General features: G+C 34.3%; 1 protein-coding gene across 2 annotated transcripts; it reads right to left on the bottom strand.

The window, feature by feature from the left end:
* Positions 1-2,360: 2,360 nt before the first annotated feature.
* On the bottom strand, positions 2,361-19,565 carry LOC134258047 (probable N-acetylgalactosaminyltransferase 9). 2 transcript variants are annotated; one of them, XM_062740604.1, is made up of 11 exons: positions 19,212-19,565; positions 17,169-17,335; positions 13,946-14,123; positions 11,086-11,286; positions 10,080-10,197; positions 9,531-9,618; positions 8,886-8,983; positions 8,345-8,479; positions 7,838-7,945; positions 3,382-3,510; positions 2,361-2,629 (listed from the first exon to the last, which is right to left on the bottom strand). In XM_062740604.1, exons 1-11 carry the CDS (start codon positions 19,538-19,540, stop codon positions 2,477-2,479), a joined length of 1,704 nt encoding a protein of 567 aa, XP_062596588.1. In that variant the 5' UTR covers positions 19,541-19,565; the 3' UTR covers positions 2,361-2,476. The 2 variants fall into 2 exon arrangements, with proteins under 2 accessions (XP_062596588.1, XP_062596587.1); XM_062740603.1 differs by lacking the exon at positions 11,086-11,286 and adding an exon at positions 12,765-12,968 and having other exon boundaries at positions 2,362-2,629.
* Positions 19,566-19,860: the final 295 nt, after the last annotated feature.

Here is a 19,860-nt window from a genome sequence, read left to right as displayed (position 1 = left end):
AAGCATAACTCTGCTAATGCAAAGTGAAGGTTAAAACATGAGACTGCTTTCATTCTATATTTGCTGTAGTTTGGAGAAATAAGCATACAAGTAACATCCTTTATCTAAAAATTTTTGAAACCATTCCAAAAATTATCTTTCCTTTAAGAAAAGCAATTATATTTATGTGACCCTTTAAACAATTAACACCAAAAAGTATGAAAAAGTTCATAATCAACTTTAATTAATTTCCAATTTAAAGAGAAATTGGAATTCAAACAGTTTGACTAAGATAAATCTATTCTATATTATTACAAAATCTTATTTGCTGACTGAAATTTATAACATTTTGTGTCTAAATGAAAGCTGATGTAGTTTTGTTTTTAATATCCACTACAAAACTTTAAAACAATTTCAAAAATAATTTTAGTTTTCTTTTTTAAGTAGGTAACAACATGTAAATGATTCAAATCAATATGGTCTTCAAACTTTTGTACAGTAACTGTAAAAAAAAATTAATACAAAATCAAAATAACTTTAAGTACAACAGAGAAATAACAAAATACAATGTAATACATCTGTGTATATATTTGCATACATTAACAGCTCATGTAATTTCTTTTGCCCAGTGAGCTTTACTGCGTAGTAAATAGACTGTTGATTTACAGATCTTCTACTTATATACAAAGATACATAGATTTAATAAATACTCCACTAATCTTAAATACACATAATGAATGATTATAAAATACCCACAATTTGTGCCCAGTGGTATATAATATGCTTGAATAATAATAAAATCCTCTAAACAAGCAGAAGTTGCTATTTTAATCATCTGTAAACTTTATTATGTTTATATCTGATTAAGACAAAATAATTATGGTTTTGTTTATATTGTACTGCTTGTGAAAAGAATAATTGTATTTTGACAATGCTATTTTTGAATAATGCTGACTAAGAAAATATTTTTTTTTATAATTACATGCATGTATAACTCTATAAATGGGTGAATATCACATTAGGCATATACAACTCCCCCTTCCATGTTTTCTACCTTTGCTTGCGACCAGCGCTAGCAATCTAACAACCAATTCCAAACAAGGCTACCTTAAAGGAGATGGGTGGTTGTGGCCATTTTTAGAACTTTCTTGATCTCCTTTAGAAGAAGAGCTCCATGTAAATATAATAATACAATAATAATAAAATTTTGAAATTAAATGTATGTACTTTTTTTGCCAAATGTACATTATATTTAAAAAGAATTACTGTGAAATCACTAATTTTTGTGGGGGTTCAATTCCATTGTTTTTGAGGTATGGAGAGAGAGACCCATAAATTTATGACCACCATGAAATATAAAATTTCATATGCATTACTACTAAACATTTTCAAAACACAAATCCAGATCCCCACAAACCAATATACACCCCCGTCCCCAAAGTTCGAAAATTTGACCCCACTAAAATATTTGATATTACAGTAAGTTATATCTGATGGTTTATTTGTTGACCTTCCAGCCACATTAACACTGACTTTCTTAACTTCTCACTTCAAAACTATCATAATAACTGTTTTACTGGAGATGTGGGAAATTTCAAATTTTCCCCAAGTAGCCCAAGCTTGATAAATACCTGAAATTTATGGTATCTATAAAGAGATATTAAACCAGTTAAACCAACACCTAAACAATTATTCTGAAAAGGTTCAAATTGTATTCAGATTTTTTACATACAGATAACGTTCAGACATAGGATAATTATCTGTATGTATCTGGATTTAACCCATAGCATGATCTAGATAATGATAATTGTTTATAATTATCTGAACTTAACCATATACATTATCTAGAAAATTTTCAGCATAACAAGATAATTATCAAGTATCTTGATTTATCCTCATGATAAAGATAATTTTCAGATATCAGACAATAATCTAAAAGTATAAAAGTTTAATCCTATGCATCATTTAGATAATGATAATTATCTGTAAGTATCTGGATTTAATCCCATGCATTATTTAGGTAATAATGATTATCTATAAGCATCTTGATTTATCCCTTTGCATTATCTAGATAATGATAATTATCTATAAGTATCTGGATTTATCCCTATGCATTATCTAGATAATGATCATTATCTATAAGTATCTGGATTCACCCTATGCATTATCTAGATAACGATAATTATCTATAAGTATCTGGATTCACCCTATGCATTATCTAGATAATGATAATTATCTGTAAGTATATGGATTTATCCCTATGCATTATCTAGATAATGATAATTATCTGTAAGTATCTGGATTTATCCTAAGCATTATCTTGATAATGATAATTATCTGTAAGTATCTGGATTTATCCTAAGCGTTATCTAGATAATTATCTATAAGTATCTGGATTTATCCTAAGCGTTATCTAGATAATGATAATTATCTATAAGTATCTGGATTTATCCCTATGCATTATCTAGATAATTATCTGTAAGTATCTAGATTTATCCTATGCGTTATCTAGATAATGTTCAAACGTCCACTTCTGTGAGTCTTTGTTGTTACACTTTTCTGTAAACACCAGGCCATTGTTTTTAACGTCTTTTTTATCTAGACACAAAACGTCGCCACTAGAGGATGTTCCTGTTATTATCATTTTGTCCTGCAAAAAACAATTCTCCAAGCTAAAGCACTGAAGTATCACTGTCTATATACATGTATTTCAACAAAAATAACAAAGACATAGGAAGCAGTGTATTTGGCTTGTTTAAATGACTAAATAGGAAAAACTACAATTTAAACAGTATCCACTATAAAAACATAATCTTGAAGTTTTGCAGGAAGTCAAAAATTATTTAAAATTAAAATATCTTTCTGAATAAAACAATCTAACCCTCTTTTAATATACTTCTTATATTTAATTAACTTTATTTTTACATCAATTTATGAATAGCAAGTCATTTATGGAATTTTTTTAGGTTTTGTGTGAGTTATTGTGTGTGAATCACACAGACTTGTCACATAGGTATATTTCATGAAGCGCGCTAGAAAAATATACCTATGTGCAAGTCTGTGTGATTCTCACACCAATAATTCACACTAAACTTAAAAACATTCCTTATATTTACATTTTAAATGTTTTGAAGCACCAAAAATATACTCAATATTCAAATTTCTCGCTGTCCTATGTCGTTATACTTTTACTAACGTCCCTGCATGTTCATTGTGACGTCAGGTTAGCACACATTTCTTCATTTACATTTCTACGTGTGAGTATACACGAAATTGGTTTTCAAATCAATTTTGCAGTTGGCTTAGTAGAAAAACACAGCAAATGTAAATATTATAATATGTATCGAGATCCTTTTCCTTTCAATTTTTACCTTGGCTAACCTTTCACCTTTTGACCCCTACCTTATCATGTTTCCATTTCTGATTGGCTGACCCTGTGCAGGGTTCTAATGGCACATGACCTCCCTCTGATATAACACTCAGACACGCCTCTTCTCGCCGCAGCTCATCATTTATACTCAAGGAGAACACCTGGAAAAATCAAAGGACTAATCAGACTTATACATGGGAAAATCAAAGTACTTAAAGTACTGGAAGACAGGGCTACGCACTGCAAATACAAATCAACAGTCAATGCTTTTTAATCCCTTTACAATACAATGATACACATTAACTGGCTGGGTCTTAAGGCAACATGTGTTTTTTTGGACCCTAGCTGCAGATCTGTAGCATTATGGTTTTATATATTAGTTTTTGACCATAACGCTACAGATCCAGCAATGCAAAAAATGTGCAATTCACGGCACAAGATTTTTTGCACACCATTTAGGAGAATTTCTTCCCTTTCCAACTTTGGTAAATCATTTACCTTACACCCCCTAATTTCAGACACATTCTTAAACCAATTTGTATATTTTATCTACCTCTAAACCCTTTATAGTCGCCTCTACAGGCAACAAACTGGCTTGAGTTGAATTGTCAGAGGAATTGCAGAAAATTTTAATTCAAGCAAGTTTATCACTTGTAGAGATGACTATAAAGGGTTGAGAGGTAGATAAAATACAGTCAAACTTGTCTTAGCGGCCACTTGAAATCAGCGGCCACTCCCGATGAACGGCCACTCTCGATTCCCCCCAATGGTTTTTTCTATATAATTGTACTTGAATAAACGGCCACCTGCGTAACGCGGCCAGCGGCCACTCGAATCCTGGCCCAAATCGTTAATTACACTGCAATAAGCGGCCATTTTGTCCAACGACTCGATTTTATCACGTGATATTTCACATGATTTAATCAGCTGTGACGAAGGTGGATTTTGGCTTGGGCAATTAAATACTGGTCTGTTTATCTAAACCTATTATACAGATTTGTGTTCAAATTAAATATTTTGTTCTCTATTATCATTGTTTGTCTTTTTTACTCAATGTTGAAATGGCTTCGCCAACTGTAAAACGGAAAGTTTTAACTTTAGTAGAAAAAATCAAAGTTATTGATTTAGACAAAAAAGGTGCTTCTTCCCGCAAGATTGCGACAGAATTAAATGTTGGGAAAACGCAGTTTAATAACATTTTGAAAAGAAAGACCGAATATATGGAGGATTTTCAAAATAACGTTGACCCAGAGAGAAAAGGGCGGAGACACGTCACTGGAAATGAAGAAGTAAATGATCTGTGCTGGGAATGGTTCAAGGATGCAACTTCGCGTAGAATAAATGTAACGGGACCTCTTCTACAAGAGAAAGCGTTGAAATTTGCATCTGATTTAAAAATTGAATCATTTAAGGCATCAAACGGATGGCTTGACTCCTTCCGTAAAAGACACAGCATTACTTTCTCTACTATGTCTGGTGAATGGGGGGATGTAAATTTACAAACAGTTGATGATTGGAAATCAAAACTTCCCGAACTTTGTAAAAACTATGAAAATAGAAATATTTTTAACATGGATGAGACAGGATTATTTTTCCACGACACTTCGCGACAAACTCTCTTCATTAAGGGACAAGACTGTGCCGGAGGTAAACGATCTAAAGAAAGAATTACAGTTGCTCTGTGTGCGTCAATGTCTGGCGAAAAATTAAAACCCCTTCTTATAGGTAAATCCCGACAGCCAAGGTGTTTCTCTAAAATCAAACCAGAATCACTGCCTGTGACATACAAATTTAACTCAAAATCTTGGATGAATTCCTATGTCATGGAGGAATGGCTAAAACAGCTGGACAGTTCAATGCGCCGCCATTTTTTCTTGCAACGCTCCATCTCATCCTAATATTAAACTATCAAATGTGGAGTTACAATTTCTCCCACCAAATACGACATCTAAAACTCAAACGATGGATATGGGCATAATTCAGGCTATGAAGCTAAAATTCAGGAAAAGACAGGTACATGTACATATAATTATTTTTCTTCTCGTGATCATGTTTTAAATGACCTTATAATCCATCTTTATCTATAAAACACATTATGTTTAATTTTTAGAATGCCGTAATTTTATCTTAGGAATGTGCAGTAGAGCGGAACCGTTTTACTCAATTAGAATTTACCGCTATCTTTACACTGTGTCGCTAGCTTTTAATGTTTTTGTAAGAGGGGGTGCAGCTATTATTATAATGAATCGAGAATTAATGTTGTTTCTGTTCATAATTTTTTTTAGATGAAGCACATGATTAAAGAGATGGATAAACACCCCGACATTTGTGGTACCGAAATTCTGAAACACATTACGATACTGGACGCAATCTATTGGGTGCATAGTGCTTGGGAAGAGGTCCAGACTTCAACAATACAAAAGTGCTTCTCAAAAGCTGGTTTTCTTTGTGAAAACATTGATAGTGATGATGATTTCGACGATGACGATGACGTGCCGCTTTCAGTTTTAAAACTGGCACATGACATGTTTGGTTGTTAATTCAATGACCTATCTGAGATGGATCAAACACTGTCAACCTGTGACAATTCAGCCAAGGACTGGGACAGACCAGCTACCGATCTGTTGAATACATTGGAATCTGATGGTAGCGAAAGTGAAAGTGATTCTGATAATAAAGAAACAAATTGTTGCTCTGTCACTGAATTTGCCCAGTTTCATGGTAACACAAGATTGTTGTCATTTCTCATGAGTGCATGTGAATATTTGAATGACATGTCTTTGAACAGTAGCAAACAGAAACCAATTACCTGTTTTTAAAAAAGAGACACAGTGACACAAGTGGTATTATATACATGTATATACCTGGCCATTAAAATGTACCCTGTTGTGTAATAAATTACAAATTTCTCCATGTGTTAATTTACTGGCTCCTAGAAAACTGGATTTAAAGGCCACCTGTGATAAACTTTTGCAACTTCCCTAAGGTGGCCTCTTAAAACAAGTTTGACTGTATACAGATGTACTTAAAAATGTGTCTAGAATAATGAAAGGAAAGGTAAATAGTTTAACAAAGCTGGAAAGGGGAGAAATTTTTCCAAACAGTGCATAAAAAATCTTGTGCTGTAAATTGCACATTTTATGCATTATGGATTTGTAGCGTTATGGTCAAAGACTAATATATAAAACCATAACGCTACAGATCTGCAGCTATTTGGACCCAAGAACCAAATTGTTTGCATGAGGTGATTGGGTGGACGGCAAAGAGTTTGGTTCTAGAGATGGACATAACACATTTTTGCTGTTCCATTTTGTGTGTTTTGTTCTTCCTTCAAACTGAAACCATCACTTTGTATGGGCCTGACAAACTACAGGTAACTCTTGATGGCTCGACATCTTTTCTAAAAATATGTTTTTTTTTCCCTATATAACTAAGCAAATTTACTCTTGATTTCTCGAACTCTTGATCTCTCGAAACCCTTGATCCCTCGAAGTAAAATTGCAGTTCCGCTGTGCATATTCTATTGAAATTCACCCTTGATACCTCGAAGTGGCTATGTGTATACAAAGTTACATAATTAGCAACTTTACCTGGACATTTAATGACCCCAGGCAGAAGACGCGGGTCTCGTGAAACGGGATGTTTATTCAGGTGACACTTATTCTGCAAGGTGATAATTGATTTATAAATAATCTTATGGTGCCTATGAGCTATCAAAATAATAACCATCGTCTGTATTACGATAATTCAGAAACGTATCACTAAAATTGTTTCACAATTGCAGATCATACATTATTGACAACTTTCAAAGTTTAACGTAATATGAAAATTCAGAAACATCCTCGCTGTCAATTAGACGACTTTTGTTTTACAAATACATACATACATACAAGATTTCGTTCAATGCACATGTTTGCCACTTTGGAAAAGTCACAATGTTATGTACCACGCGACGCTGGTAAATGCCGTTTTCATATAACGAATGAGTAGAATGATATCCGTATGATAAAAAAAATAAAAATACACGAACTGACGATGTACATTTTTTGCTTCACTCAGTTTAATAAATATTCATCTTAAATACGAAAACATATCGTTGTTTAGTTTAAAATACGGGTAAAAGGTACAGACTGCATGAAAATCATTACATCCGGTATGACTAATTTTAAAACCTGTCAAACAAACCCGGAGAAATCCGGACTCTTGAAAACTCGAACCCTTGATCTCTCGAAGTTTTTCCTTGGTCCCGCGGACTTCGAGGTATCGAGAGTTACCTGTAAATACCTAAAAACATCAGCAATAAGATGTGTGTTCTTTCTGCCAATCAGAAAACGTACCTCGATAGGGCTGGCCCCATCAAGTCTTAACTCTAATATCTTTCGACACCTTGGAGATATCGACATTTTCCAATAATTCATCATGTTGCAATAACAAAATTTACCTGTTTACAATAAGATGCATGTTCTTTCCGCCAATCAAAAGACATACCTCATTAGCGCTGGCCCCGTTCTGACAGCTGTATAGCCCCATATCAAACACAGTCTTCTCGTCCTTCTGTAGGGTGTCCAGACAGAGGTTACTGGACGGATTCCTCACCTGTTAATTACACACACACCTTGATATCACAAATATCCTCTTTAGTTAATTACAAACACTCTTTAATGAGAAATAATATTAGAAATTTTACCTTATCTTACCCATCTTTTAAAATAAAAAATGATCAAGCAATGAAAACATTGTAATACATATGATTGTATATCCATCATGCAAGAGTACATATATATAGACAGTTATTCAATTCATGAATTCAAAGTTTATACTTCATCTTGAGTATCTTTTTTAAATTCCCTTATAATTTAACATATTTTTAAAAATATGTTTTTCCTTTCAATTTACATCTCCATGGACGATGCATGTAAAAATTTCTGCTTAGAAATTAGAAATAGGAATTCAATAGTGATAAAAAGTGTATAATTTTTGTATCTTTCTGTTTACCATTCCCCAGGCGTGCACGTTCTCGTCTGGTATAAATTTTTCTGGGTACACGTTGTCTAGGTACCACTTGAAGCTCTTACACTTCAGCCTCTTTCTGAGTTCTACACGTTCTGAAATATCTCCGTAATCCTGGCCCTAAAACATATTCATAAACATCATTATCACATTAAACTGAATTTTAATTGTGGTGGAACAGAACAGACATGTACCTCATAACCTTGGCTTTAAAATTTGTTCTTTAATACTCTCTCATAACAATTATAATTTTTGCAAATAAAACACTAGTTTACATTGCACAACTTTATGATATTAATTTTGTATTATGTATGCATTGACAACATCATTAGTTTTTTCCCATCATTTTACTGTATCATTGGAATTTTAAGTGAGACACAGATTTAGCAAATTAAAACTATAGCTTAAATTATACTGAGTTCTAAGAATTTGCTCCCATTTTAAATTCACCCATCTGAAAGTAAGGCAAAAGGGGTGAGTATAAAACGAGGGTAAAATTTTCCCTGTATACAGAATATCTTCTCACCAGCAAGTCTTTTCTGTGAGTATAAAACAGTCTTTTATATTCATCCATCCAGACCTCCGCCAATCTCATAGAGTTAATACCATGTGTGTCCTTATTCCCTGTCATAACAAAGAGACTGTCAATAAAAACAAGCGCCTTATGATACAGTAACAGATAAAATTCAGAGTCTAGTACTTCATTACCAGTGATATCTAGAATTGATTCATCAAACCTGACTTTATCATTAACGATACCCTTTTCAGAGTGTATGTCTTTACCATTGACATGAAGAATTTATCAAACCTGATTTTATCATATTAAATGATACCCTCACACCTGAAGTTCAATGTCTGCCATTTTCAGTAATTCATGCAAGTGATTTTACAGAACAACAGTCAAATCTCATTATCCTGAACTTTTGACCAAGAAAAAAAAACACTTGATATCAGAGAATTAAAGGTATTGACAGAGGTTTAAAAAGTCATTTTGACATGTTCATGGTATTCAAGTGTTCCAAATACTGACAATTAACTATACCAATTTCTTCATGTTGTGTTGAGTTTGCTTGCAACTGAGCAATTAACAAGTTTCGTCAACCTTTCAGATCAGAGGCTGGCCATTGTTTAGCTACACATTACATGATATTGTACATCACAGCTTAAATACCTGGAAATGTATAAGGATGACTTGCTCTGAAGATGTGACCCACTCTGGAACATGGAATAAATTCTAATTTTCCTCCACACATCCACGTCTGGAATAGATTGAAATAAATACATAAAATATATAAAGGTATATCTTATGAAAACAATTTTTAAAAATATGTTTAATTCCTACAAGAAAGAATCAAAAAAGGATTGCAAGCATGAATACATTAAATTTGCCATTATAACATAGCACAAAAAAGTCACAAGTAACTATCTATTTCATTAACCAATAACTTCTTAGTTAAGTTTACAGTTGCCAGTACCTTCTTCCATATTTAAGTTAATGAAAAATTTGTACTTAAGTTACAAGAAACTTATTACTTATGTTACCAGTAATTTCCTTATTAAGTTACATGTACAACCCTCGTACCACTGGTTTTTAATCTATATTGCCAGTGACTTTTAATTTACATATTAACTAACCATTACTTTCTTACTTTAAGCTACCTGTAGTTTTTATCTATTTTTCCCAGTAATTTTTTATTTTATTTTACCAATACATTCTCACCCTAAAGGAGATTTCCAGATTTTCGCCGCCCCAAACGTCCATTCCGGGATCGTATGCTCCGATCTCAAAGAAGTACTTCCTGTCTGCAGCAAACAGTCCACCCGCCATTGTGGGTGATCTAATCATAGTGACAAAGACATAAAAACCCGAGAACGCATGACAGAAATATATATACATGTATGTATGTACATGTATAATTATTACTCTGGTCAGAATCATCACACTGTGACTGGGAATGAAACTGAAAATTCAAATTACAGTGACATGTATTAGTATGCAACTAAATTGAACAGTGATACAATGATATTATTATCATACGTTAACCGTCAGTGACAGCAACTATACTCTGTGCAATCAAGTTCTGAGGCCTGTTCAACAAAGCAAATGTTCGCAAGCGCTCGCCAAATTCCTTATACCTCCAATAGAAATGTTCTCTAACTTTCACTCTGTTGAACAAACCTGTTTTTTTTTCTTTTACAGATTTCTTATAGAAGATTAATTCTAGTTCATAAAATAGAAATAATAATAAAAAAAAAACACACAAAATGAAGCTTTAAAGAGTTATGGTCACTGAAATTTTTCAAGTTTATTTGTAAAGATTCTATACTCTTAATTAGAAGGAAATGAGTATCTAAAATTAAATCTTTGTTATGTCCAGGTTTTTGTTTTTATCTATATAACATAAAATGACTTGCTCTTTTTAGCATATATAATCATAAATAATAATTGCTTTATCTATAATCTATTCATTTTCTCTGTGTGTGAGCTCTATCAGAAATCCAAATCAGACATGTTTAATCTAAATGGCAATTATTATGAATAAAGAGAAAAAAAGACTTGGTCAAGGAAGGCTACCTACATTATGTAGTAGTAAGACTATGATTAAGTTACTGACTTAAAACCCCTCATTACATATTTTATTACATTGTTACAAATTAAATGTAATTTTCATAGAATGTAACCTTGACCACTGCACATGCTTCATGACCTTTGTAACCTTACTAACCCTACAGGGTCTGTGTACTTCCTGTGAGTTTTGTCTCGAATTGGAACATTCCTCCAAGTAAAGTGCAGACTCCAGGAAAATCCTCCAACCTGGTAACCCCCGTTTTTGGAATATTCCAATGTTTCAGCATCAATGGCATCCACAATGGGACAAAGAACACTGGTAGGGGATACCTTAATTCTGTGAAGGATGGGTTCTATCCTGAAGAGTTCACCAAAGGGACATAAATCTTACACATCATGTATATATAATATATTACTACACTAGTGCACCCATGGTCTCTGATTCTGTGTCTGTCTGATCCCTGCATGTAATCTCCACAGAATTTTGAAGGACTTTATGAATGAAAACATTTTGAGTATTCATCTAATACAATATTTTCCTGCTTTCTGTTTTGCCCCCCTCCCCTTCACATACACACAATAATTTCTCACTTGGGCTTGAACTTCCCATTGGTATGCACAATTTTACATGACTTACTTTTGTGTTCAATTCATGTCATGATTTTAAAAACCATATCTGCTAAAATTGACACTTTTATGATGGACATTGTAGAAAAAATATAGTTGGACCAGGAATTCCCCCCTACAATACATCAAGTCAGGTGCTCTCACTGATCACTCGCTGACTGAGCTATATGTAAGTTACCCAGGTTGATTATTCTATTCAATGACATGTGGATCAAAATATTAAACTTAAAAAAATTACGGCTATCTCAAACAATTCAACAAGAACATGTTGTTTATTTATGCAAGATGTCCTAATTTCAAGAACTAAATGTAGGGCAGAAATAAATACTAGGCTGGTTTTTGCTAGAGGACATTAATACACATCACTCTAGGACTGTCTGTCAAAAATTAAAATACATTTCCCTCATCTAGACAGCTGACATTAATGTAATTACTGTGACATTACAGTGGTTTTATAATTACTGATGTTTAATAATCTCACATGAAGAGAGAATCATTAATTCTATGATCTACATTTCTTTAAACTTAGGTTATCAACTGAAAATCGAGTTATTTATATTAAAAATAATCCAGTGATAAATCATTAATACAAAAGCAGGGGCTTTCTCTGAAAAAGAATCTAGAAAAGCTTTATAGGTATATAACACCCTGTGATATAATGGTGAATCGCCTTTAGCCATTTGCACACGTAGTAGGCTACACACATATATAAATATTATATGTTTCTATAGTGAAGCAAATCATCCCATAAAATGTGCCACAATGGCATTATTGAGTGTAATTGATATTAGTAAATTAATACAGCAAATTGTTAAAAAAGCACATGCTAGGTTTGCTGAGGCTATTAAGTTAACAATACTCCACCAATAAAGAAATTTGTTTTCATGCTGATAATCACACATGCTCAATATACTCAATGCTCCACTGACTGAACCTGCAGATTTTGTTGTATTTACTCATGAAATGCAGAGAGATTGAGTGCAGAAAATGCAAAAAATAAAATCATATTTGAACTTTGAAATTTACTATCTATTAATTAAACATGCTTGAATAAAATTAACAATAATGATAAATAAATCATTCATTGATTTTTTTTACTGCAAGTCAAATGACTTTCAACAGACATTGTAGGAATTAACCATTGAGTATACTGTAATATGGTTATACTGCATTATGTATGGATTTTAATTCAGCTACACACGTGGATACCTAATGGGTGCTATGGCTGACGACCGTCGATCCTGTTCGTGTTTCGGTATCGGTCTCCAGGAGAAGTGGAGTGACCACCAGAATCCCCCGACTGAGAACGAGCCTGTCCCCCCGTACTGTAGCGTGTTCTTGTCAATCAGGTCGATCTCTGGACACAGGACGGCCGACCGGTCCTCTCGGATCCGAGCCAGTAACGGCTCCAGCCTGTTAGAACAAAATTACCGCCCACTAAATAACCAGGCAGAATAACCGCCCACTAAATAACCAGGCAGAATAACCGCCCACTAAATAAATAGGGAGAATAAACCACACGCTCAATGACGATGCATGCTTACGCCACAAAATTACCACCAGTACCCATGTAACATAATGTAACTAAAAAAATTTATACATAAATGATAAAAAAACATAAGAAGCCCAATTGAAGCCCCACTGCTAGGTGAAAATACTGTCCAAATCAACAAGTACTATATACAGAAACATGTATACTTATTAAATCAATATCAAGTGATAACTAAGGAAAGTTTACTCAGATAAAAAAAAAAATTTCACCAAAAAAATTGACATTTTTTAAACTTAACCTATGTTTGTAGAGCTACTTCATTCACTTACAGATAATGTCAACGGTACACTAAATTGTTGATTTTGTCCGTCATTTATCTTCATGTTCTATAACATTGAGAGACCCAATAATACATGAGCCACAATGTCCGAGTGAAACTAAGACCATATTTTTCTGATACAAGTTATACATGTAACTTATAAACTATATAAAATTGATGAATTTGATAAAGTGTTTAGGTACTGTAGTAAAACAACTGTTAGTAATTTCAAAGGCTAAGGGTACCATCAAGTGAAAAGTGACACCATCAATTTCTATGTGGACATTTATGCAGCAACTATCATATATTGAGAAGAATGATGTGTTTTGCATTTAAGAAAGGCTACATAATCATGTCATTTAGTCTCAGGTCAACTGAGAATATATAACCATACAATTAATAATAAAGTAAATATTTCAATTCGACAGAGAACTGCCTGTGTAAAAACAATGCAGGGACAGCTAATCAGAGACCATGGTCAATTAAAAAAAAACTTAAAATACAGCACACAATAATCTTTTATCTCTAAGCTGAGAAACATCGTAGCGTGTTTTATTATTTTGAAGGTAGCTAGCTTACCATCCGGGGCCGGCTTCACAGTGTGAATCCAGGAAGATCAGCACGTCGCCAGTAGCCGCCTTGGCTCCCGCTAGACGAGCTCGGATCAATCCGCTACGCTCCGTGGTACGGATGATTTTCACAATCCCGTCAGGCCAGGTGTGAGCGACATACTCCCTCAGCTTACTGCCCAGCTCAGCTGTAAATAGAGAGGAGAAATACAGAGTGTTGTATGATAACACATATAGCTCAGCTGTAAATAGAGAGGAGAAATACAGAGTGTTGTATGATAACATACATAGCTCAGCTGTAAACATAGAGAGGAGAAATACGGAGTGTTGTATGATAACATATATAGCTCAGCTGTAAACATAGAGAGGAGAAATACAGTGTTGTATGATAACATATATAGCTCAGCTGTAAATAGAGAGGAGAAATACAGAGTGTTGTATGATAAAATACATAGCTCAGCTGTAAACATAGAGAGGAGAAATACAGAGTGTTGTATGATAACATATATAGCTCAGCTGTAAACATAGAGAGGAGAAATACAGTGTTGTATGATAACATATATAGCTCAGCTGTAAATTCAGCTGTAAATAGAGAGGAGAAATACAGAGTGTTGTATGATAACACATATAGCTCAGCTGTAAACATAGAGAGGAGAAATACAGAGTGTTGTATGATAACATATATAGCTCAGCTGTAAACACAGAGAGGAGAAATACAGAGTGTTGTATGATAACACATATAGCTCAGCTGTAAACACAGAGAGGAGAAATACAGAGTGTTGTATGATAACACATATAGCTCAGCTGTAAACACAAAGAGGAGAAATACAGAGTGTTGTATGATAACATACATAGCTCAGCTGTAAATAGAGAGGAGAAATACAGAGTGTTGTATGATAACAAATATAGCTCAGCTGTAAATAGAGGAGAAATACAGAGTGTTGTATGATAACATATATAGCTCAGCTGTAAATATAGAGAGGAGAAATACAGTGTTGTATGATAAAGCTTAGCTGTAAACATAGAGAGCAAAAATTATACAGTGTATTGTTATACATAAAGCTCAGCTGTAAACATACGTGAAATACAGTATGTGTGTACAGTTCAGCTATAAACATAGAAGAGAAATACAGTATGTATGTATGTATGTATGTATGTATGATATAGCTCAGCTGTTAACAGAGAGGAGTGATACAACTTGTGTATGTACATGTTGTTCAGCTCTAAACAGAGATCTTAAGTATTCTGAAATCCTGTCTAATATAATCTAATTTTTAAATCGCTTTCTGAATCAGTAAATGTGAATTTCAGAGGTTATGATAGAGAATAGAGAACTTGAACTCATGCAAAAGTACAGTTCCCCTCCCCCCATTCCCCCTGCCCTGCATTTTACCCATAAAACATAAATTATGTTGCCAAAAACCTAAACAAGTTGAATGACAAACCAATTCAATCTTTGAGGAAAGACACAATCTTGTGTCAAGGGTAATTTCACAAAATGGAAATAAAAATGTCTTTTGCTTTCCTTGTCAGAATTCTGTGCCACTGTTTAGGCTGTGTACAAGAAATCATGACTTCTTTGGATTCGGAGCAGGTACATGTTTAACTAACAAACTATACTGATGCATTAAGCTGACAAAAACCCGAGTGACATATACATGATATACACTTGAATGTTGACAGAGGTGTTTTTACATACTGAAATAAGAATTTATGCAAAATTTTGTAGAAACAAGGTGCACTCCATGTCTTGATATGGTAATATGCATTAATGCCGGTTCATTTCTGAAAACCAAAATCTTAAACATGAGAAGGAAAAAAAATTAAAATCCTGAATAGTGTTACATGTGTAATTTCAACATAATTTCACTGAAAAAATCAGTAGAATAATTGGCTATCATTTCATGCTTTAGCCAGTTTGGCCATGGGTAATGCCAGGCATGTAGCATCAGGGGGATCGGAGGGGCAGGAGAGGGGGGTGGTTAGTCCCCCTCTTTTTCCCAACATAACTTTTTTCTATTGAAACTGTTCATTGAAAGACCATGCCCCCTCCCCCCTACTTTTTTGTTGAAGAATAGTCAAATAAGACCAATGTAAGTATTATAAATGTATGAAAAAAAAATTGGTGCTGAAAGAAGTTCCAATGTAAAAATTGAAATTATTATTTCATTTTCATTACATTTTGCAGCAAGTAAAACAAAAATTTTCAGACATCAAAACAATGAGACATCAAGAAAAGTTCATTATAATTTTTCTGTTTATATGATTTATAAAGAAAAAGAAATATATGGCACTAAGCAGCCTAAGTGTCAGTTTATTTATCCATTCCATTAGTTATTCAGTGTCCTTAAGCCGTCATGCACGGGAAGCAGTACAGGTCTCTGTCCCTAGGTGCTACAGTTCAATGTTGACAGCCTGCATAACATTATTCAACAGAGTCGTCCATCAAAGAACTGTGTAGGTCTATAAGAATTCAATGAACTTGGGTTAAACTAGCGATATCATTTCCTTATTTATATGTATAGTAATCAGCATGACTTACAGAAATTCTCTGAAGGGTTAGAATAATATAGTAATTGCATATGTAACGGTTGAGGAGAAAGATGCAATGGACCAGACCGGGATTTGAACCCGGGCCAACTGAATCTCTCGTCAGGTGCTCTACCAACTGAGATCAAACTCAGCTGACCGCCACACATACATTTACCACTTCATTAGGGAGGGTTGGAATTAATCGATGGCTGGCTGGTTTACACAGCTAATTATGCCACGTACATGTAACTTATGGTTGCACATGACACATTTCATGTATGTGAAATATACGTATCACATACATGTATGACAAACATGTTTCACGTATGTGATACAACCTTCATATAACGTGTGTGACTACATACGTTTCATATAACGTATGTGAAACGTGGATTTGGAATTAACATATGTGTTACATACGTGAAACATGCATTCAGAATACACATATGTGTTACATACGTGAAACGTACGTGTAACATATGTTAAGTGCAACCATAAGTTAGATGTACATGGCACAATTAGCTGTGCTAGGCCACTTAATTTTTAATCTGGCCTTAGGCTAGTATACTGCTGAAGGCACCTGCCTAATGGGCCAGGCCACCTTAAAAATAATGTTTGCTTAATACCCAGTATATACCCACTTAAATACCCAGAAATGCCCTATATAATACAGTCGCATGCAACCAATAAATTGTACTCACGTCTGTCGGAGTAGTCGTCCAGTAGGATGACCTCGTGTAGATACTCGGGAGGTGACCGGTTGACCACGCTGTGCGCTGTCCGGAGGAGAGGTGACCAGGCCTCGTTATGGAAGATGATGACAACACTGGCCGTGGGGAGGTCTCTGGGGTACCGCACGCTGTGACATCTACAGAAAGAAATATATATACGATATAGATCTATAAAATGTCCTGGTGGGGATTGGGTGGGGGATGGTGGGGAGTGAGGGTGTCACTAGGTTTTCGCATGCTGTGACATTTAGAGAAAAAAATATATACTGTATAGATCTGTAAAATGTCCTTGGGGGGAGGGGGTACCTAGGGTATCGCATGCTGTGACATCTACAGAGAGAAAAATGTAAACCACACAGATCTACAAAATGTCCGTGGGGGTGTGGGAGTGGGGGAAGACACTGGCTGTGCGGGTTAGGTCCCTATGGTTCTCATGTTGTGACATCTACATCTATTATAATAGAATGTAAAATATCAGATATACTATACAAAGGCTGGGAGAGGGGGTTGAAGACACTGGCTGAGGTTAGGTCCCTAGGGGACAATTTGGAACCTTCAGAAAGAAAAGAGAATAATCGTATGTCTATACAATTGTCACTTTTAAAGTTTGATATAGTCCAAACTGTGCAACTCATTTACATGATATAGAAAGACAGGGGAAAACTATAATTCCATCCTTATACAGCATTCGCAATGTTCACAAGTCCTCTTTTTGTTAAAGTAATTATTGTTACATTTTCTGCTATTATTCCTGTAACTCATATATCTCATTATACTGAGGAAATCTACTGAATTATACAGAGGAAATCTACTGTACTGAAAACGTGAGCATCACTGCACCCATTGTCTGTCTTTGTCCCCAGCTTGTAGACTGACTTTACATTCCTCCTTTACAAAAGAGTTTCTATAAAATTGCATGGCCATCATAATAACAATTAGGTAGACATGAATTCATTTATTCATGTTTTAAATTCTAAATACATAATTATGCCTATATTTTAATGTTCAAAATGCATATTTTTAAAAGTAAAAAAAAAAAAAACACTAGGCATTATCACCAAAAAATGTATTTCTTCTTACAAGTAAGACCAAAAAAATAATATTGTGTAGTTTATAATGTTTCCTTTTACCCAACATACCCTATTTTTTTGCACCCGACCCACAGAAAAAAAAAACAGCTCTTTAAATCGTGTTAATACAATTAGGGAGACACATGTACACAGTAGCACTGTTTAAGTACAGAACTTTGATTCTAACTGTCAGTTTTTTTTGTTTGTCATGATAAATAATTCAAAAAGAAACATTCTCATTCATAACATGCAAAACTCTGACAGGTTTCATTAATTCATTCTATCTTATTAGTGCAGTGAAATAATCCTAAAAGACAGCAAGTAAACTTAAAAAAAAAACCCATACTAAACCATCTCTTAGAAAAGGTTTTGATTAAGTCCACATTAATATTTTATAAAGAAGCTGTTAATCTGTTATTATACCATTCACTGTTACGGGTTTGACAAACGTCATGTTGAGCAATAAGCAGAAAATTTATGACATCAAACTAGAGGACGGCTTATCACTGTTATTATAACATCATTATCTTCATTCGCATTTCTTTTATAGCAATGCCTTCATCTACATCGCTAATAAACACACCTGAATTCATCCGACAGCTGACATGACATTAAAAACAAGCATATCTTCAATTAACATTCACTTTTGAGACAGTTTGTTTTAAATAAATTTCAACCAAATAATTACAGGTGTTCATAATGAGGTCTTGTTGAATTTTAGTGAGTGTACTTAAAGTCTCTGATTGTCATGTTTATTTGATATGTTTTTATCCTACAAAGAGTTGTAATACTGTTAAATGCATGCTTCTAAGCTCTTTATAAGAAATAAACCCACAAGTTGCATTATGTACCTGAATTGTTTTTAGAAAACAAAGAAAAGATTTAAGGAAAAAAGGACATTTTCAAGAGAGCAAAAAAATAGGGAAGAAAAAACAACCTATACCTCGAGTCCCTGACGTCAGGCACGGATCTGTCTAAAGCAATCTTATCACTGGCTATGATATTAAACGCCTCTTTCTTAAACAGAGAATCGGCTAACGTCTTCTCCTCTCCCTCTAGAATCACCGCCCGCCCTTTCTCCCCGGGGCCTTCACGTGCACCCTCCTTGGCGCGATAGTCCACGAATCTTTTCCTCCTGAGTTGTAAAATTTCATCATTGTCCACGGAGATTTTGGAGAAGCTGTAGTAGAAATATGACGTCACAATGACCAGTGCCAGTACTGTCAGGATTTTCCAATCTAAACGTTTTCTTCTACCACAAAGACGTGGCATCTTCTGTTTATCGCTTTTGTAAACTTAAAGTGAAAGTAAGACCTAGTATTTAAAACTGGATACGTAGTAGGGATAATATTCCGGATTTGTCGTGTCGATTTTCCTCTCAGAAAAACGAACAACAAACAAACAGATTCAAAGAACTGTGGTCCCCGCTTTCGATGTCTTAGTGGATGGGATATGTCATTATTTGTGGCATATTCTCAGGTGTTTGGGGACGGGACCCCCCCCCCCCCCTCTCCGGGACTTTTTTTGACTTGAAAAAATTCTGTGATATACATATTCACAAATATCTGATATTTGGCTGATATCAGAAGATA

This window comes from Saccostrea cucullata, unplaced genomic scaffold, assembly GCF_032062105.1.
Source record: "Saccostrea cucullata isolate Sc308-1 unplaced genomic scaffold, CSIRO_AGI_Scuc_v1 ctg875, whole genome shotgun sequence".
Classification (NCBI taxonomy): domain Eukaryota; kingdom Metazoa; phylum Mollusca; class Bivalvia; order Ostreida; family Ostreidae; genus Saccostrea; species Saccostrea cuccullata.
Note: the sequence above shows the minus strand (reverse complement) of the source record. Positions and strands in the feature narration are given on the sequence as shown.

What these genes read in the sequence shown, in the direction of transcription:
- LOC134258047 (XM_062740603.1), bottom strand. Translation starts at nt 19,540, where the DNA reads ATGCCACGTCTTTGTGGTAGAAGAAAACGTTTAGATTGGAAAATCCTG. An exon ending in TGTGAAGCCGGCCCCGGATG is followed by an intron (nt 12,969 to 13,945) that starts GTAAGCTAGCTA and finishes TTGTTCTAACAG; the next exon opens with GCTGGAGCCGTTACTGGCTC. An exon ending in AGAAATGGAAACATGATAAG is followed by an intron (nt 2,630 to 3,381) that starts GTAGGGGTCAAA and finishes TGTTTTTTGCAG; the next exon opens with GACAAAATGATAATAACAGG.